We start from the raw sequence: 22,491 nt of genomic DNA, 5'->3' as shown, positions 1-22,491 counted from the left end.
AAATGGTGTTAAACAACTTCCTTAAAATACTCACAGAGTTACGGTACTCCTGCTCACCATTAATCAAAAGTAGCCCTAAGCATAAACAGAAAAACAAACAACTAAAATGGTATACAGATGAGCTAGCTCTCACTAGGGAGGAGATGCTCAGACTGTACAGAATATATAAAAATTCTTGTAAACAAGGAGCTGAGCTAGATCATACTTCTTATAGAGCTTATATAAAATGTAAAAAATTAACAAAGACAAACTGTCCTTGGCCAAGAAACAGGCATGTGAACATTACATTGAAAGTGCTCCCAACAAATGTAAAGCAGCATGGGACATCATCAACCAATATAATTCACAAGCCCACACACCAGATGCAATGCTGGTCCCAGAAGAAGTAAATAATTACTTCTTAACCTCAGTGAGTGAGCTGAAAAACAAAATCAAGCAAAGTGGCACTTGTGCACTAGATCATCTTGGTGCTGTGCCCCACAAGATGTATACTTTCCACTGGAATGTTGTCACCCCAGAGGATATTGTAAAAGCTGTGGCAAGGTTCACCAATTCCAAAAGTATGGACTGTTATTGGTTCTCTAACTATGTAATGAAAAAAATAATACACTTTATCTGTCAACCTCTTTCTTTCATTTTTAATATATGTTTAGAATCTGGAGTTTTCCCAGATGCACTCAAAACTGCTAAAGTGATACGAGTCTTTAAAAAGGGAGATAAGCATCTACCCCAAATCTATCAACCAGTTTCTATTGTCCCAATTTTCTCTAAAGTTTTTGAATATCTAATGTACAGTCAACTAAATAACTATTTTGAAAAGCATGACCACCTCTCCAATAGACAGTTTTCATATCAACATGGTAAAAATACCACTACTGTTGTTACTGAAATTGTTAACCAGGTGTTAATTGCATTTGAAAATATGGATCTAGTATCAGTTGTGCTTTGTGATCTTAACAAAGCCTTTGACTGCATACCATTTAACACCCTACTTGCAAAACTGGAATTTTATGGCAGACACATACCATCTTTAGATGTAATTGAATCATACTTAAGCAACAGGAGACAGTTTGTATCAATTAAAAATAGATGCTCCTCGCTGAAGGCTGTTTGGACTGGAGTGCCTCAGGGCTCAGTCCTAGGTCTTTTTCTGTTCATCATTGCAATTAATGACTTACCTTACCATGTAGGAGCAAATTCAACTGTGTGTTATCCAAATGACACAACACTGCTCAATACACACCATGACACAACAGAACTGCATCAGGCAACACAGGAAAAACTAGAACTAATAATGAATTGGTTTTCTTCTAATGAACTGCTATGTAATCCTGATAAAACACAAGAACTAATTCTGGGTTTAACTAAAGCTGTTGAAAGCAAATCAGTAAAATTTTTAGGATTTCACATTGATTCAAAATTAAACTAGGAGGATCATATTAGTCATATCTGCAAGAGAATAGCAAGAGTGTGTTATCTCATCTGGAGACTGACAGATGTAGTCACTGATGAGTATCTAAAGGTGGTATATTCTGGCCTGTTTCAATCACACATTTCCTATGGCATATTGTTATGGGGCCATTCTTGCTTTGTCAGTGAAATTCAGAAAATTAAAAAAAAAGTAATCAGAATAATGGGCAAAGTTAAACCCAAGGAACACTGAATCTATACATCTACACAGCACTGCTTTATGTCAAAAGCAACTTAAATGAGTTAAAGACCAGAGAGAACATACATCCCCACAACACCAGAGGCAAACTGGACTTCGACATACCAAGACACAGACTCACAAAGACTGTAAAATCACACAAAATAATGAGTTTAAAACTCTTCAATAAACTTCCAGCATCTGCTTGATCACTGACCAGTAATGTTTTCAAATGTAAGATTTATGACAGGTTATTCAAACACCCATTTTATAAGATAAAAGAATATTTGGAAATAATCATTGACATTAGTATATAAGAATATTCGTTAAAGAAGTGGAATTAAATTGTAAAAACTTTACTGTAAAATTATTGTTAATTGTATATTTAATGTTCAGATCTATTCCGATGCAAGTGGTCAATGGTGATTAAACTGAACACTGAATACTGAATAAGTCGTAAGGTATGCTGAAGAGCAAAGGTGTTGGCAAATGTCAGCTTACTTAGTTCCTTGGTATAACATGAAAAAAATTGCTATCTAATATCAGAAATTGTGGAGCTCTGTCATTCACACTTGAATATCAGTTTCCAACCTTTAGTCAACTGATCAAACTGTAGGTAAAACTAATGGAGATGGATTTTTGTTAAGAAGTTTACAAGACAGAAACTAAGATGAAGGACAAAAAGCAGTAACAACAGGATAACCACCACACATAAAGAAACTGGATCGTCCCACATTGCTGAGATTGTCTTACACACACACACACACACACACACACACACACACACAAGTAATATGTATCAAATTGCATGTACTAAGTATGGTCTCAATTTTTAATATGTGGATCACACTTTGTCAGCAGATTGTAAACACAAAGCAAACAATAAAGAAGAGTCACAGTTTTCTTGGTTGCTGAGTTACTGTTTGCGTTTTATGCATCTTAGTTATGGAGACAACAAGAGTTTTAAAAGTATGACCTTTATACATTCAGTATCTATATATTGTAAGACATTTCCAGGGGCAGATGTGGACTCTGACCACAATCTATTGGTTATGACCTGTAGATTAAAACTGAAGAAACTGCAAAAAGGTGGGAATTTAAGGAGATGGGACCTGGATAAACTAAAAGAACCAGAGGTTGTACAGAGATTCAGGGAGAGCATAAGGGAGCAATTGACAGGAATGGGGGAAATAAATAAAGTAGAAGAAGAATGGGTAGCTTTGAGGGATGAAGTAGTGAAGGCAGCAGAGGATCAAGTAGGTAAAAAGACGAGGGCTAGTAGAAATCCTCGGGTAACAGAAGAAATATTGAATTTAATTGATGAAAGGAGAAAATATAAAAATGCAGTAAGTGAAACAGGCAAAAAGGAATACAAACGTCTCAAAAATGATATCGACAGGAAGTGCAAAATGGCTAAGCAGGGATGGCTAGAGGACAAATGTAAGGACGTAGAGGCCTATCTCACTAGGGGTAAGATAGATACCGCCTACAGGAAAATTAAAGAGACCTTTGGAGATAAGAGAACGACTTGTATGAATATCAAGAGCTCAGATGGAAACCCAGTTCTAAGCAAAGAAGGGAAAGCAGAAAGGTGGAAGGAGTATATAGAGGGTCTATACAAGGGCGATGTACTTGAGGACAATATTATGGAAATGGAAGAGGGTGTAGATGAAGATGAAATGGGAGATACGATACTGCATGAAGAGTTTGACAGAGCACTGAAAGACCTGAGTCGAAACAAGGCCCCCGGAGTAGACAATATTCCATTGGAACTACTGACGGCCGTGGGAGAGCCAGTCCTGACAAAACTCTACCATCTGGTGAGCAAGATGTATGAAACAGGCGAAATACCCTCAGACTTCAAGAAGAATATAATAATTCCAATCCCAAAGAAAGCAGGTGTTGACAGATGTGAAAATTACCGAACTATCAGCTTAATAAGTCACAGCTGCAAAATACTAACACGAATTCTTTACAGACGAATGGAAAAACTAGTAGAAGCCAACCTCGGGGAAGATCAGTTTGGATTCCGTAGAAACACTGGAACACGTGAGGCAATACTGACCTTACGACTTATCTTAGAAGAAAGATTAAGGAAAGGCAAACCTACGTTTCTAGCATTTGTAGACTTAGAGAAAGCTTTTGACAATGTTGACTGGAATACTCTCTTTCAAATTCTAAAGGTGGCTGGCGTAAAATACAGGGAGCGAAAGGCTATTTACAATTTGTACAGAAACCAGATGGCAGTTATAAGAGTCGAGGGACATGAAAGGGAAGCAGTGGTTGGGAAGGGAGTAAGACAGGGTTGTAGCCTGTCCCCGATGTTGTTCAATCTGTATATTGAGCAAGCAGTAAAGGAAACAAAAGAAAAATTCGGAGTGGGTATTAAAATTCATGGAGAAGAAATAAAAACTTTGAGGTTCGCCGATGACATTGTAATTCTGTCAGAGACAGCAAAGGACTTGGAAGAGCAGTTGAATGGAATGGACAGTGTCTTGAAAGGAGGATATAAGATGAACATCAACAAAAGCAAAACAAGGATAATGGAATGTAGTCTAATTAAGTCGGGTGATGCTGAGGGAATTAGATTAGGAAATGAGGCACTTAAAGTGGTAAAGGAGTTTTGCTATTTGGGGAGCAAAATTACTGATGATGGTCGAAGTAGAGAGGATATAAAATGTAGGCTGGCAATGGCGAGGAAAGCGTTTCTGAAGAAGAGAAATTTGTTAACATCCAGTATTGATTTAAGTGTCAGGAAGTCATTTCTGAAAGTATTCGTATGGAGTGTAGCCATGTATGGAAGTGAAACATGGACGATAAATAGTTTGGACAAGAAGAGAATAGAAGCTTTCGAAATGTGGTGCTACAGAAGAATGCTGAAGATTAGATGGGTAGATCACATAACTAATGAGGAAGTATTGAATACAATTGGGGAGAAGAGAAGTTTGTGGCACAACTTGACCAGAAGAAGGGATCGGTTGGTAGGACATGTTCTGAGGCATCAAGGGATCACCAATTTAGTATTGGAGGGCAGCGTGGAGGGTAAAAATCGTAGGGGGAGACCAAGAGATGAATACACTAAGCAGATTCAGAAGGATGTAGGTTGCAGTAAGTACTGGGAGATGAAAAAGCTTGCACAGGATAGAGTAGCATGGAGAGCTGCATCAAACCAGTCCCAGGACTGAAGACCACAACAACAACAACAATCTATATACACTGCCTAGCAGAGAAAGTGAAGTACCTAGGAAGGGAGGGGGAAATGGAATGAAACTTCATGGTTTCATGTTATTGCAGTGACTGCAAAATCGAGTCAAATTTACAAAGAAGTTGGTAGTATAAGCTCACTTATCGGTATGACTTCACATCCCCTCTGGCCTTGCTGTATGCATTGGTTCAGTTGGGAAGTGTCCTATAAAGCCTTTGTATCCTCTCCTGACACAAGCTACCTCAAAATTGTTGTAAATGTTCCTTTATCTTCTTGTTACTGGCACTAGTACACAGTTGGCATCTGTGCTGTTTGCACACATGTTCTATTGAGGACCTTGGGGATCTTGGTGGCCATGGGAGTGCCTCAGCATTGCACATGAGTTCATAGAGACATGTGACATCTGAGGATGACCAATGGCCTGTTAAAAATGGCACCACTATACTGTCACATGAGAAATAACACAAGAGGATGCAGGATGTCTGTGACATACCGTTGTGCCATCAGAGTTCAGTGAGTCATTACTAGCTGTGACACGAGGTCATACTCTATGGCCCTCATACTATGACACCATGATTAACACAGCTGCAGCTCTCTAAAACACTGGAAGAGATGGTCTTCTCCCCAGGTTGCCACCATAACTGCTGACATTGGTCATCCGGGGCAGTGCAGAAATGTGATTCATTACTGAATACAGTACAATGCCATTCATCGGTAGTCCTTGCATCCTGGTCATGGCACCTCCACAAATGCAACCATTTATGTTGTGTGAACAACTGCGTATACGTGAGACCGTAATTCTACAGTCCAGCTGCTGCTGGTCTCCTACCAGTGGTGAGGGTTGACACAGAATGTTGCAGTGAGTCCGTTACTTCTTCCCAGGTGTTAGGCACAGACATAAGGAGATACAATGTGCTTTATAGACAGTATGGTGATCTCCCCTTGTAATGATAAGATATGGCCAACTGGAACCTTACTGACTAGTATGCCTGCCCTCACATTCCCACACAGTCCAACACTTGGCTACTATCACATCCAAATGCACAAATCTGTATACTGTACAATTCAACCAGCTGGCCAAATGGAGAATCACAATGAGGCACCTTTCAAAGTCTGTCTGGTGTTGATGACATTGTTTCACATTAGTATGCAGCATCTCTTGTGTTCTTCAGAGTGACCATTCAGTGTCTGACACTGTTCATGTCCCTTATATATGCTACCAGGCGTGATAATAATACTAAACTTGAACAACACTAATGCACTCTGGTGGCTGTTCTACCTGTCACAGAGAATTTCAACTGTAATCATTTACACACCGTCAATGATGTACACTTGTATTAAGTTACATTGACATCTGACCGTGTCTTCTGGATGCTACAGTTTTTTTTTTTTTTTTTTTTTCCAGGTAATTTCTTTACTAAAGTTATGAATCACAAAAATTTTATATAAGGTCATTAAGTTCAAAATTAATAACCTGGTATAGCAATTTTTTGATCTGCAATTGGAATACCTTCCTGGATCATTATGGATTTTTGCTGTGTTTGATGGCTACTTTTTGTAGCTGTGCAGGTCTTCCAGAAGATGGTGTGTGACCTATCCATCTATTAGGAATAAGATATGTTTAAAAAGTATGAGAGAATCTACAAGGAAATGACTGCAAGCTTCCATACAAGATGCAGGTGGCCTTTTAAAGATCTTTATCATCTATAATAGAAAAAGCTTATCAATGGAGCAAAATGCAGCCATGTTCATTGATATTTCTCTGTTTTATTTAGAAGAATTTACTTCATTTTGATGTGTGTGTCTCACATATCTAGCATTGCCCTATCCAAGAAAGTCATAAGCAAGAAATGTTATTTTGAAAGATAAATATATTAATGTAAAAAATCAGTGTAGGACATACAAATTACTTTCGTCCGTAGCAGTGTACCAAATGGACTAAATTCATGTTTCCTACAACTTCATAACTATGAGCTCACAGCTTACATGCCTAACTGCACAATCAGCAAACTCCATGTTTCACTTACATTTGTTCATCACAGCTACTAGTGCAAAACAAATAATAAATTGTGGACAGCTGGGTTAAACTACTAAAATCCAAGTCACTAACACAATATTCACATATCTCTTCGAATTTTGTATTGAGACCTGTAGTCTGGTATAAAATCCATTCACATGCTGATAGTAAATACTGTCAGGGAAACTAGCTACCTAGGTGTATAGGAAATAACTTGAAGGTGTACTAAAGTGGGCAAAGTAATTCAAATTCTGGTAATTCAGAAATTCTTGTTATTCACTTTTACATAACTGAGTGCTATTAGGTATTTGGTGCTTGCTACTGATGGCTGCCCCCACAATTTTCAATATTTGTCATTTTCATATTGATACGGGGAACATAAAACATTCAGCTACAGCAGCTACATTATTATCATTATTATTACTGAAGGATAAGGCTGCACACTGTGCTCATAATGTGAAATGTATATGAGAGGCAATAATGTATTGTGTAATTTTTCTAGAAAGTACCATTCTCAAGATTTAAAAACCAATTCTTTTCATTATTTTCTTGTTCCAGTATTACCCGCAGAAGTTTGTTGTTTATAACTTTGATACTTTCGTGTATAACTTTGACAACTGACAAGGTGGAAAATGACAAAAAAAGTGTAGAAGCAGAGGAACACATAATAACACATCTGAACAGTATCTGAAAGCATTGCTGACATATGAGGATATGCTTTGTGCTACCAGAACTAGTGCAGTGGGGTGATGAATTCACATATCAAAGTCTACTAGTTGGTTTCTCCTCCTCAGGCCTCATCATACACACATGCATCAATCACACAGAATTGTACTATGTTAGGACATTGATTTCACAATGCAGTGAAGCACATGTCATTACTCTGTGATTCATATTAATTACTCATCATATGCTATCATTTCAGTTTAGCATCATTTGGAAAATTTTCTTAATTTTGTGCAGTTTTTTGTTTATTTATTAATTTTTTAACAGTGATGTACAATAGGATCTAATTGAAAAAAAGATTACCTGTGAGCTCATAAGTATGTGACAACTTAAAGTTATTTTTTTGTTTCACCAATTTGCTAGTAATTATAGAGTAGAGCTGCACTTTCAGTTAAATGATAATATAGTTCTAGAAATTAACATGGCTGACTGAACATTTTACTTGGTTTCAGACATAAGGTTGGATTATCATTAATTCTTGTACCAGTATTTCATCTGCATGGTAATCCTTGTGGAGCTTACAGTTGTACAAAGATGTAGTAAACAGACCTAAAAATAGCACAGTTTCAACTTTATAATTTAGGAGTAAAGGAGACAGCTCAGCAAATAGTAGCAGCATTACTGCTCACTGAATAGTAGCATCATTGAGTGGTGGACAGGCACACAGAAAAGAATGAAAACCTACCAGCTTTCATAAAATTCCTTTATTGAGTTACAACATCAACAAAACCACACACACACACACACACACACACACACACACACACACACCTGCGCAGCTATTTTGTGTTAGCTTTGAAGTATGTGGACTGGTGCCTTGAGAAGTAAATGAGTCCAAATTACACTCAAGACTCCTTCACTGAGTCAATTTGATATTGGTCAGATAACTGTGATTCAAATTATTGGTTTGAGAATTTATAATGAATAAGCTCCATGAATCAAAAGTAATTACCAAATAAAATAGCTTTAAAAATAAAAATTAGCCAGAGTAGCAGATGCATGGAATTCAGACAAGATTACTGAACAAATTATTAGATTAAATGCAAAGTTTATACACATATAAAGAATGGGCACCAGAAATATTTTCTCTGGTCTATCAAATTTGAACTGTAATCAGCCAAAACAAATCGCAAACGAATATTGAAAAAATTAAAAAATTTGTTTCCACGTTTGTGAAAAATTACATGGACACAAATGCACTTTTAAATGACAATGGAAATAAAGAGCAAACTTCAGACATCACAGTGTGTTAACAGTCAATCTAGCAATCGACTTAGGTATGAGAGCTGGGACTTTAATAATGGCAGCTATTTATTTACAGCTCGTACAAAATAGATACGTGTTTTAAAGTTTTACTGACCTTCAAAGTAGTGACCAGCATTGGGTATAACCTGTTGCCAGCAATGTGGAAGTCGTAGAATATTCTTAGCAGTGGCAGTTGTGCTGACAGTTTGAGTGGTGCGGTCTATTGCCCAATGAATTTGTAGCAGTTCTGAAGTGAATGCCGTGATGTGTTTCCTTCAGTTTAGAAATCGAGTTGAACTCATGAGGACTTATTCAGGGTAATGCAGTAGGTGGTATAGCACTTAGCAGTCCCATCAGTCAAACAAATCAGTAAGAGCTTGCACTGTACGTGCTTGAGCATTGTCCTGCAAAATGATGGTCCTACAGTGAGTGTCATCACTCCTGTCTCTAAGCTGGTCGCAGGTTGTGTTCCAAAAATGAACAGCATAAGAGACAGAAGTGATGACACTTTCTGCAGGACCTGACCATCATTTTGCAGGACAATGCTCAAGCACGTACAATGCAAGTTCTTACTGATTTGTTTGACTGATGGGACTGCTAAGTGCTATACCACCTACTGCATTACCCTGACTTAAGCCCTCATGAGTTCAACTCGATTTCTAAACTGAAGGAAACACTTCACGGCATTTGCTTCATAAATGCTACAAATTCGTCAGGCAATAGATCGCACCGCTCAAACTGTAAACACAACTGGCACTGCTAAGGCTAACCTATGACTTCCACATCACTGGCAATGGGTTATACACAATGCTGGTCACTACTTTGAAGGTCAGTAAAACTTTGAAACACATATCTATTTTGTACGAGCTGTAAATAAATAGTTGCCACTATTAAAGTTCCAACCCATGTATATGTTACATTTGGTACAAACGTTCATCTTTGAATTCCCTCTGTGTGTCTAGTGCTCTTATGTAAACACATTTATTTTGTGTTGCATATATATATATATATATATATATATATATATATATATATATATATATATATATATATATATATATATTCTGTGCACTTAGAGGCCATGTATGTTATTATATGCAGTGTACCAGTCTTACCCAAAACATTATATTTATTTGGTGGGAAACAAATGTTATATTGCCTACAAATATCAATTGTCTGTATTATAAAAATGAGATTATGCACATTATTGTTGGATTATAGCTTCTTACAGATTGGAATCTTTGAAAAACCCAAAACATATTACTCCAAAATGTATATCTGTTTATGTTCACTTTAAAGCAAATGTGAAATAAGTTCTCTTCAGATATTTTTATTTTCTTCTTAGGTTTACAGTTGGATAATGTCACTAACAGTGCATAATATTTAGCCACACAGCTTTTCTAGTTTCATTGAGTACAGAAAAAACAAAGATAAACAACATGTATGTACTAAATACAACAAATTAAATGATAATTCAACTTGTACTCAAATGTTTAAGGAAATGCAAAATATTAAAACAACTTATGACACAGAATTCTGTTAATATGGTTCTTAAATAGAAATTTGTTATGTGTAGGCATGCGTTCCAAATTATCAGAGAGTTAATGATTCACTAACATCGATAAAATTATTAACATCTAAATGTAGCACACATATAGGTAAAATTTTTAATCCAAAATGTTATGCAACATAAAAATGTGTTTTGTATGATTACTGTTGTTTTTCTCTTTCTTCTAAAATACAATTGAAAGGTTGACTGTGTGATTTTAAATTAAACATCCAGTTTTACACAACTGATATCGTACAATGAGTGCATATGCTGAATGACTGTTGAAATATTCAAGAATTCTGTAGAGTGACTTGGTGTCCAAGTGAACAGCACTAACTGATAATATTAAACAGTTGATATTACAATTTTATTGACTCTTGATGAATTTTGATTTACACCATGATCAGGTACAGTGACAGTATTGAAGCTATGACTGAGTCTTCCTTTTAAGTGTCCCTCAACTCTAAGGAGGCACTAAAGGAGTTAAGTAAAATCTCTGACACATTTATTTTGTCTTCTAGGTGTATCCCACTTTCAATATATGGTATATGTAAAATGCTATTACAGTACTTATGGCTCTGGCATGTACTTTACAAAGCCAGATGCCCTTCCTGACATCACAGTGTTGCCCTCAGTTGAGTGAAATAATGTTGTATAAGCCATCTAATCATGAATTATATAACATTTTGCCATACATGAAAGTATTTAAATAATCTGATTTGGTGTTTTTAACTAAAGATAGGGAACCAGTCCAGATTTTTACTGAATAAATGAGCTTGTGGCCCATCTCTAACTAGCTCATCTCTGACAGGACATTAAATCTTTGTCTTCTCCTTTCTTCTTCTCTATTTTGCAAAAATAGGGCAATATTCAATATTCAGAAACAGAAATCTATATTTATTTGAATTCTCATTTGTTAATCAAGGTATCCCACTAGCAATAGGAGACATTATCAGGAGCACATCTGTGAGCCACTTAACAATAATGTTCTCTTAAGTGCTTTTGGGTAGGCATCACAGCCTCAGTAAATTTGAATAATGTCATTGTTTCCACCAGGATGTGGGTGCAATGTCATTTCTCAAATTATTTTCTTAAATTGAATCTGGTTTCATGGGCAACAAATCACCTTTTGCTTAAAGATCCTAATGCATGTTGAAGTTCATTTTTGTATTGGTGCTTTCATTTTAGTTTTGTTACAAAAATTTATATCAAAAGCAATATGAACATTATCTTACCTATAATTGTCACATTGAAATGTTTTTTTGTGGAACCGGCATTATTAATGACTTCACAAATATAATGTCCTCCATCCTCTGACTGTACATTTGAGATTTCCAGAATCTTAAAGTCAGGTGACAAAATTACATTGTCTTTTTGACTGTAACAGGAAAATGACAGCTGATAAATTGTTATTTAAAAGCATCCCATTACAAAAAATGGAGAAGTATTTATACAATAAGTTGTTATCTTTTAATCACTGCTGAATATTAGTGCTCACTTAACAGAAGTGAAAATGGAAACTGACTGGTATGGCAAGAAAACTGTATATGAGCATATATGCAATAACTTGTTGACAAAACTATACAGACTCAGTTACGCTTAAAACAACAGTATGTGCAGAGTAAGTAAATAATTCAGTAAGTAAGAAGTACAACAAGAAGAACTGTAACAGTAATAATGATAATGCATTTAAGTGGAACAGTCACAAACAGATTTGAAAACACCACCATTAAACATAATATGAGGAATGAGCCCAATGCGGGAGCAGAATGAGGGAAGAGTTAGGTCAGTTTTTCTGCAGCACTATGCATTTCTTTGTGTTGCTGTGTTTTTCATTACTGCATAGTGCTGCAGAAAAACTAAAAACTGGACCAAAATTATCAGTGTCTAATGCAGAAACACAACGATGTGCTAGCAGGCAGCATTTCCTGATGTAAGCAAGAAATCAACTGAAAATCACCATAAGTGGGAATCAACTTATTCTTATCGAACTGTTTTTCAATCTAAAAGCAAATAAAAATGTAAATAACTTAATTACAGACCACTGGTGAAGCTTTACCTCAACAAAGTGAAATGTATCTGGTGGTGGGTGGCCGGGAAGGGGGGGGGGGGGGGGTAAGAAAGAGAACGAAAAAAAGGAAAATTATGCATTTTTTACTTGCATCGACACAACAAATATACCCTCCATTTGGGAGTGCATCATTCGAATCAGTTAATGCCACTCTTGTGGACCTCAGCAAGGCATTTGACTATGTCAGTCACAGGATACTACTAGAACAACTGCACGGCTATGGTATTAGAGGCTCAGAACTATCTCTGATCAGATCCTATCTGAGCGACAGAAAAAAAATTGTGCATTTTAACAATATGAGGTCAAATGTCTTGGATATCATGCAGGGTGTACCACAAAGCCCTGTGTTTGGACCTTTACTTTTTATAATATATGTAAATGACTTGCCCAGCACCATGTTATGTAAATCCACACTCTATGCAGCTGTTACAACTTTTGTTACAGCAGGGAAAGATTTAGGAAAATTAAACGAGGAAAGTGAGGCTCCTCTCAGAGCAGCCATCAAATGGTTCCAACTCAATGACTTGCATGTAAATCATGATAAAACTGTAAATATTATCTTTAGGTTGTGTGTTAAGAGTGATAAGATTGATTGTGTCTCAGCTAAACTACTTGGGATCCATCTCGACTCAAAATTAACGTGGAAGAGTCATACCAATTATATTTGTACTAAGTTAGCCCGTGCGACATATTTGTTAGGGAAACTAAGGTCATGTGTTAGTGGTAAGTTATTACTCAATGCATATTATGCCTTTTTCCACACCCATTTAACATATGCCACTTTGTTGTGGGGAAACTCACCTGGAGCAAAACAAGTTTTCATTTGGCAAAAGAAGGCAGTCAGGTGCATCCATGGAGTCAGAAATAATGAGTCTTGAAACTTCCTGGCAGATTAAAACTGTGTGCCTGACCGAGACTCAAACTCGGGACCTTTGCCTTTCGCTGGCAAGTGCTCTACCATCTGAGCTACCGAAGCACAACTCACGCCCGGTACTCACAGCTTTACTTCTGCCAGTATGAGTCTTGTAGACCATATTTCAAAAATCTAAAAATACTAACAGTTGCAGCCCTCTTTATACTAAGTTGTTTGATACACACAAAAGAAAACCAACACAGTCACAAACTACAACAATCTATCCATTGCCATGATACACGTATAAAACAGCAAATTGACATCCCAGTTGCTAGACTAAAGAAAACTCAAGATAGTTACGGGTACATGGGAGTAAAACTGTTTAACATGTTGCCAATAGAGGCACATAATGTGTCACTGAATGAGTTTAAAAGTGTCACAAAGAAATGGCTTAGAGAAAAAGCTTTTTATACAATAGAAGAGTTTATAATGTGCACTAAAGATGATCTTAAGTACCAGTACTAATATAGTTTCACTTAGATTAAACTTATACATGTAAATATAATGCAAATACCTTGTGCAGCATCAAGGACAAACTTTTGTATCTTATTAGACAATAATGATCTACAATATATTACACCATTTCTGTTAGTTATGTAAACTGTATATGTACACAAATGATGACATCAATTGCATTTTTAATGCCTAAAGATGGATAATAAAATAAATAAATAAATAACCTTCTCAAGAATTTTGTAAAATTATGTCAGTAGTGAAACAGGTTTGTGGTATTGGCATCTCCTACCACCTTCCTTATAGTGGGGTTTAACAATTTTATATTACAATATCCTTGGAAAAATGCCAAGAGATAGTGATGCATTACAAATTTCAGAAAAGATGGGAGCCTGTGTTCTTAGAGTACATATAATTTTCTTGATCTCAGAAGGGGTAGTGGGTGAGACATTCAGAAGACTGACTTTTATGTGAGTTGCTATTTCGACATACAGCTCTGATTTTTCTCTTGAAATGCTTGTCCCTGCATTCCTATTACAATTAAGAAATGCTTCTTAAACATACCTGCTACTTTTAACATATAGCCTTCCGTTTAAACCAATAGTGATGTTATGCTGTTCAGTGACCTTTTGTCCTATCTTTTGTTTCACTATGTTTCATATAGATTTAAGTCTGTTGTCAGAAGCACTGATCTTTGACATAAAGTGCAGGTTCTTTGATTCTTATGAATCTGTTTTATTAATTTTGAGCAGTTTTCGGAGTGTGCAGCTACTGCAGCATTTATGATTATTCTTGCCAACAGATACATACTGTTTTCCTTTCACAAGATAGTTAAATCCCTTTAGTGATCCATGGTTTCTTTACATGGCTGTTTAAGACCTCTTACGATTAGTTTATGAGGAAGAATATTTTCAAATAATGACATGAATTTACAACGGAATATTTTATGCCAGACTAAGTTTAACATAAATTACAGCAGGAGTTATCTTTGGTAAACTCTTTTTTAAAACATCTGTCCTGGAGTCAATAATTATTCTAACTGATTTCCACTGGAGGGAGTCTATACTGTAAGGCCTTTTATTTATCAAACTAACTGAACATCATCATCAGACAGCGCTTTACACTGGATACACAGTTATATTGTTGCTTTCGGCTTCATCAAAGAAGACATTGTCAATGAGACTTCTACTGTCTTCACCCACCTATGTTTCAAAGTTAATTACTAAGATCAATCTTTAGGATCCAAGCGAGGATTTCAGATGATTTTTCCTATCAGAATACTTAGAAAAAATCTGCTTTGAAATCACCACAGACTATTAATTGCTTAAGGTTTTCAGAAATTATTAATTGCTTATTGTTGAGAGATAGCTTAGCAAGAAATCCATATAACTTATAAACAGTTCAGAATTTCTTAGTGAATTAAAAGAAAACTATTTTTCAGTAGTAATCCGTGACTACATACTTTTGTGTGCAGATCTTTTCAACATTTACTTGTTTCAGTGTTTTTGAACCAGTGCCCTGTCTTAATATATGCAACAACTCTTCCTTTTACCTTATTATTCCTACATTGGTAAGATACTAAAGTGTAATATTTCATATTCAACTTCTCTCGCCCTGCATTTATGTGGTGTTCAGACAGGCAAAGGATGAAACTTTCTGTCAGTTTGGAACTGGGTGCCGGACTGAGACTTGAAGTCGGGACCTTTGCTTTTCATGGGCGAGTGCTCTACCAGCTGAGCTACGCAAGCATGACTCATGACATGCTCATGACATGCTCACAGCCACATTTCCACCACTATAGTTCTAGAAATGCAGAAACAATCAGCAGCAGCCCTTTTGGTCATTTCACTATCCAAAACACTTCAAACCACCACTACGGTCGCAGGTGCGAATCCTGCCTCGGGAATGGATGTGTGTGATGTCCTTAGGTTAGTTAGGTTTAAGTATTTCTAAGTTCTAGGGGACTGATGACTGCAGATCTTAAGTCCCATAGTGCTCAGAGCCACTTGGACTGGTCAGTTTGATCACCACAGACAGTCTCCTTCTTCAACCATGGTATCATCGCCTTAAAAAAGTGCAGAAACTGGTTTTAGTGAGTGGAATTTCATTCATATGATGAAATGTACATTAGACTATTTGTATATTAATTCTAGTGTGATAATATTAATTGTTACCTTTAACTTAAGAAACCAATGCTAAAAATTACACCATTCACCAACTTTGACACATAAAAATAAATCAAATTTAGTTGTGGCACAAAATAATTAGAATAGATTAGTTTTTCATTCCATAGATCCATGCTGAAGAGATCCTCGTGGATGTGGAATATGTCATTTTTTTATTTTTTATTTTTTAAGCTGAAATAACAATAGTAATAGTATGAATGTAAACAATAAATAACTTGTTTCTATTAAAAAATTCGTCAATGGAGTAGAAGGAGTTGGCCACTAGTAAGTCTTTCAGGCTCCTTTTAAACTGATCTTTATTTGAAACTAAATTTTTTATGTTTGCTGGCAAATTATTGAAGATGAGTGTTCCTGAGTAGTGGAACCTTTTTTGAACCAAAGTAAGTGCTTTTAAGTCCTTGTGCAGATCATTTTTGTTCCTGGTATTGTATGTGTGAACTGAGCTGTTTGTTGGAAAAAGAGATATATTATTTAGGACAAATTTCATTAAGGAGTAAATATACTGAGAGGCTTCTACAGGACATCCGTGAATTCACTCCACAAATAACATGTATTACATACTTTTGGACTCTGAAAACTTTTGTTTGACTTGAAGAGTTACCCCAAAATATTATACCATATGACATTATGGAATGAAAGTAGGTGAAGTATGCAAGCTTTTTCATTTTTATGTCGCCTATATCAGCTAACACTTGAATTACAAATACAGATTTGTTAAGGCGTTTCTGCAGTTCTGTGGTGTGCTCCTCCCAACTGAATTTATTGTCAAGTTGTAATCGCAGGAATTTAAGATTGTCAACCTCTTCTATCTGCTCTTCTTCATACTCTATGCATATGCTGGGTGGAAACATCTAACAGGTTCTGAATTGTATATAGTGAGTCTTTTTGAAGTTTAATGTCAGTGAGTTGGCTTTAAACCACTTATTAATATCCATGAAAATATCACTAGCAGATCTTTCCAGAACTACACTCGACACACTATTTATTGTAATACTTGTGCCATCTGCAAACAAAATGAACTCTGCTTCTGGCAGTGTAACTGATGAGAGATCATTAATATACACAATAAAAAGCAATGGCTCTAAGATGGATCCTTGTGGGACACCACATGTAATTTCTTCCCATTCTGATGATGATTGATGACTTAATTCACTAGTCCCTTGCACTGAGCACTGTGTGCGACTGCTGTTTTATGGCCAACCCAAGAAACACCATGTGGCCCATGCTACTGGCCAGCTGATACTAACCAACATTCCCTACCTTAAAAGATATGTAAATGAGTGATTGCTGGTGAATTTGTGAGTTTTCATATAGTATGAAGTGTGTTATGAATAACAGAAGAACTGCACAAAATGTTTAAGAAGGCAGACAAAAGTAAGGTTAGCCTCTTTCATTAGAATATTAGAGGATCAGGAGGACATTAAAGAGTTTCCTATCCGTTTGGAAAATTTCTTCTGTTATTCATAACAGGTTGCCTGAATCTTAATTCTAATCTAAAAAATCCCCCTCTTACTCCAGTAACCATAGAAATCATCTCACTTTGTGTTATGGTTACCACCTGGACACTTTCTGCAAATCCCCATTAGCACATTTGGAAAGAAGTTTCATTGTCTGTTTGTTACAATTCCTGTTGGACCACCTGGTGTTTCCTGAGTTTGCCATGAAACAGCAGTCACATATAGTGCGCAGAATAAGGTAAAGGCATCAGATCACCAATTTCTAGAGCTTAGTTGATTTAGATCTCAAATTTGTGTCACAACTAAATTTGATTTGTTTTTATGTGTCAAAGTTGGTGAATGTTGTAATTTTTATGTGTCAAAGTTGGTGAATGTTGTAATTTTCTGCATTGGTTTCTAATGTTAAAGATAACAAGTAATACTATCACATTAGTATTAGAATTCAAGTAGTCTATACGAATGAAATTCCACTCACTAAAGCCAGTTACTGGTTTTTTAAAGGGGATGATACCATGGTTGAAGAAGGAGACTGTCTGTGGTGATCAAACAGAGTGGACCATGACTAAAATGAAGCAAACGGTTGCAAGTGTTTTGGAAAGTGAAATGACCGTAAGAGCTGCTGCTGGTTGTTTTCATATTTCTAGAATTATAATGCAAGGAGATTAAAATTATTGTAGTGAATCAGTACACATCTATGGCATCTGAGAAGAGATTTTTCAAATGAACATTTGAAGAAAATTATTAAGAAGTGTAAGATTTAGGTTCCAGGTTGTTGCTAGTTAACGTTTGTTTTCAAAAGCGGTTTTACACTTTGGAAAAAAGTTTAAAACTGCCTCACAGATTTAACAGATATAAGAAACTGGCAGGTAGAGATTTTGAGCAAAACCTTATGACGAAGCACCCAGAACTGTCTTCTAGAGAAACTCAGTCAACAAATGGACTGTGTTGTGTCAGGTTCAGTCTACTACAAGTTGAAAGGCTTTATAACCAACTGTTTTCTTCTTTTCTTGTACTTTTGATATACAAACAGATTGATTTATTTGTGAACCACAAACACAGCTTTTTCATTCACAAACCTATATTTTGTTGCATGGCCCTTACTATATGACTCTTTCCTTAAGTACAATGTTGCAGTGCCTGTGTTATTCTGAATTACGATGTAAAGTTTCTTTGGATATCCATGCATGGTTGACACAATATGGAAGTTTGGGTCAGACTGAGAGATGTGCATGTATAGCCAAACAACAAGCCAGGTGCTTGACAACAAGCAGGAAATCCAGGTTCAAGTCTCAGTCTGGCACAAATTTTCATTGTCGTCATTCCATTCTACAGCTGATGGTTATTCGTCTTGGCAACTGTGAATAGATGTAATGTATCTTTTCTTATCCTTCCAAATTGAAAGTCTAAGAAAATCTTTTCTTATTGTGTGTCAATTCGGTTAGAATTTTTTTTTCATCATTTACATTAGAGCAAATGATCAAGTAATGTTTTATGTAGTTGCATCTTATTACAAAACAACAGCAAAAATTTCATCCAGTTTTGGGTTAAGTGGCCCATACTAGCTGCTGTTCACCTTTACATCAAGATATGAAGAACAGCTTAAGAGGATAACTGAAAAGAAGCATACTTCTTCAGGGTTACAAATTTCTACCAAGTGTGGAAGATGCTAACTTCTAGTTCATGAAAGTATCAGTAATTTCCAGCTTGCATGCCTAATATATAGTAGAAACCACCTATCATTAACAACAGCATTTAGTCTAAGAAACACATGTAACATACACAGGCAAATGCATCTATGAGGTAATGTACATTTAGGTAGTAGCAGAACTAATGAATGAATATGAATTACATTAGACCATTTATGAAAATACATTTTGAATGCTCATTTAAAATCTTCAGCAACTGAGACAACACAGATCTAACAACTACACACATTTAGGCAGTGCCAATTTACAGGTATTCATAAGGTTTTCTTGACAGGTAGCAAATTGTTTTTAAGTTGATATTACAAGTTTTAAACCAGTGGGCACATGTTACTTACATGAAGAGAGTTCTGTCACCATCTTTTGACCAACGAATATCTGGTTCAGGATCTCCTGATGCTGGACACTGCAGTAGCACAATATCTCCTTTTACGGGTCCCAGATCTTCTTCAGAAGGGCCATCTATAGTAGGTGGAACTGCAAAGGAATTAATGATGATTATGAAAGCAAAAATTTTTTCTCAGCCTTATCTAAATTACTTTTTTGTACAATATATAGCACTATCAATGAGAGTTGTATTCCATCACATTTTGAATTAGTTGAAAAGCTTCTTTCACTGCAATGTAAAAAATACTATAAAATAGTCATGCTCTCGTGTTAGAACTAATAAACATACGGGCAGAATACCCTCTGTTGAAACTAAAATACAATTGCAGGGAAGTAACAGAATACTGGCCAACATAATAGTTAAATTGCTTCAAATAGGAATTACTAAGTACTGGGTTACTGTAGGAGGTTGAAAAAATTACAGTTCACACAATTAATAGATCAAAGGAAAAATTCATCGTCACATGGTTTCAATTATGAGCGTTGTAACAAATAAGGAGCCCACTAATAAGCAGATCAGCACAATGGGCGAGGCAATTAGAGGAACAAACTGTCTTACAAAAGATAAAAAGAATTATTTTATGTGGGCATTATTTGTGCTATAGGGGGTAAGGTGTGGGATGCGTCACCAATAGCCTCTCCCACACAAATGTCAACCTCTCCGGCATGTGGTATCCCCTGCTACGCTAACGAGGCTCTGGCGACCGAGTTTCTCCCGGGATAAGGAGAACCTTCTACTAAGCCAACGACCTTCTAGAGGGCGGATGAGCTGGTAGAGCAAGGGCACCCTCTTGTCCTTGGAGTGAGAAATCACTCCTAAAGACGGAAGAATCACCAAGGGTGGTCAACGGCATAGGATGCTGAAGGCAACGGGAAACCACAGCATTAAAGATCCAATGGATATCCCCAGGAAAACTCATCACGGCAGGGTTCAATGTCAAATTATCCGGAGTTTCAACTCCCCCACTCGGATCTCCGGGGGGGAGAGCCTTGAACAATGCCACAAGAAAATACAAAAATAATGCAACAATAGCAACTTGGAATGTAAGATCATTATACCAACCAGGCAAAGTAAATAATGTTATACAAGAAATGAAACGCCTAAAAATTAACATTTTGGGTGTAAGTGAAACAAGATGGCCTGACTCAGGAGAAATGACCATTGACAACATGAAAGTATATTACTCGGGAAATTCTGATAGCCAGCACAGGAATGGGGTAGGAATAATTTTAGATGAGTACGCTAGTAAATCTGTCAAAAGCATTTTACCAATCTCAGATAGAGTAATCAGTCTACATTTACAAACGAAACAAACAAATATTAATTTAATCCAAATCTATGCTCCAACAGCCGACAAAGACCAAGAAGAAATAGGAAAATTTTATGAAGAACTAACACAAGCAATAGGAACCTCAAAAAGCAGAGACATTATTATCATCATGGGAGATTTTAATGCCAAAATAGGTGAAGGAAGTGAAGGTGATCTTATTGGACCTTTTGGTTTAGGAACAAGAAATGAAAGAGGAGATTTGCTGTCACAATTTTGCCAGGAAAACAATCTGTCTATTACAAACACATTTTTTAAACTCCCTAAACGAAGACTTTATACTTGGAAATCACCAAGAGACTGTAATGAAGAAGTTTGCAGAAATCAAATTGATTTCATACTTATAAACAAGAGGTACAAAAATTCTATTCATGGTGTGAAAACATATCCAGGAGCTGATATATTTTCTGATCATAAACTTTTAGTAGCAAAGTTCCATGTGAAACTGAAAGCCATACAAAAGAAACAAAAGAAGGACTATATAAATACAACTATTCTAAGAGACCCCTTGACTAAACAAAAGACTTCTGAAGAGATTAATAAGGAATTAGTTAGGATAAAGAATAATCAAACAGAAGACATTGATGGCAAATGGGAACTTATAAAAGACACATTAAATAATGCATGTAAAAACACAATGGCGACCAAACACGACAACATGAAAAAGAAATGGATGACAGAGAAGATATTACAATTGATGGAACAAAGAAGAATACTTAAAAATAGAGATGAAAGTGAGTATAAAAGATTACATGCAGAAATACGAAAAGAAACACGGTGAGCAAAAGAAGAATGGTACAAGGAACAATGCTCTGAAATTGAGAGTTATGAAACAAGACATGATAGTTTCAACTTACACAAAAAAGTTAAAGATTTAGCTGGACTTAATAAAAAGAAAAGTTCAAGTTTATTGTTAGATAAAAATGACAAAATAATTCCTGATGTTAAAGGTAAACTGGACAGGTGGACAGAATATGTCAAAGAACTATTTGAAGATACAAGAAAAGATCAAAAATTTTATGATAACATGATCGGAGAACGAGGACCAAGCATATTGAAAGAAGAAATATTACATGTTATCAACAAATCAAAGACAGGAAAAGCCCCTGGACCGGATAAGATACCAAATGACATCCTGAAACTCATAGGAATAGACCATATAGATATATTTGTACAATTGTTTAATGATATTTATAATTCGGGAATTATTCCTAGGGATTGGTTGACATCTACCTTTGTTACATTACCCAAAAAGGCTAATGCCAATACTTGTAATGATCACCGTACAATAAGCTTAATGAGTCACACCTTAAAGATATTTCTAAAAGTTATACACCAACGAATATACAAAAAAGTAGAAGAAGGTATAAGTGAAACACAATTCGGTTTTAGAAGTTCCCTCGGTACAAGAGAAGCATTGTTTGCTTTTAACATATTAGCGCAACGATGTATGGAGGTTAACCAGCCACTATATGTGTGCTTCCTGGATTATAATAAAGCATTTGACAAAGTTCGTCATGATCATCTCATAGAATTGTTAGAAAAGAAAACACTTGATAAGAAAGACATCCGCATTATATATAACCTCTACTACAATCAAACC

At 36.0% G+C, this 22,491-nt stretch overlaps 1 protein-coding gene across 1 annotated transcript in view; it reads right to left on the bottom strand.

Annotated features, from left to right (window-relative positions):
- Nucleotides 1–22,491, bottom strand: part of LOC124555753 (hemicentin-1-like) — an 817,128-nt gene that overhangs the window by 302,190 nt on the left and 492,447 nt on the right. The window contains exons 33-34 of the mRNA XM_047129776.1: nucleotides 19,512–19,650; nucleotides 11,626–11,768 (exon numbers count right to left, since the gene is read on the bottom strand). Of these exons, the coding sequence (XP_046985732.1) occupies nucleotides 11,626–11,768; nucleotides 19,512–19,650 (282 nt within the window). The remainder of the gene's footprint in view (nucleotides 1–11,625; nucleotides 11,769–19,511; nucleotides 19,651–22,491) is intronic.

This window comes from Schistocerca americana, chromosome X, assembly GCF_021461395.2.
Source record: "Schistocerca americana isolate TAMUIC-IGC-003095 chromosome X, iqSchAmer2.1, whole genome shotgun sequence".
Classification (NCBI taxonomy): Eukaryota; Metazoa; Arthropoda; class Insecta; order Orthoptera; family Acrididae; genus Schistocerca; species Schistocerca americana.
Note: the sequence above shows the minus strand (reverse complement) of the source record. Positions and strands in the feature narration are given on the sequence as shown.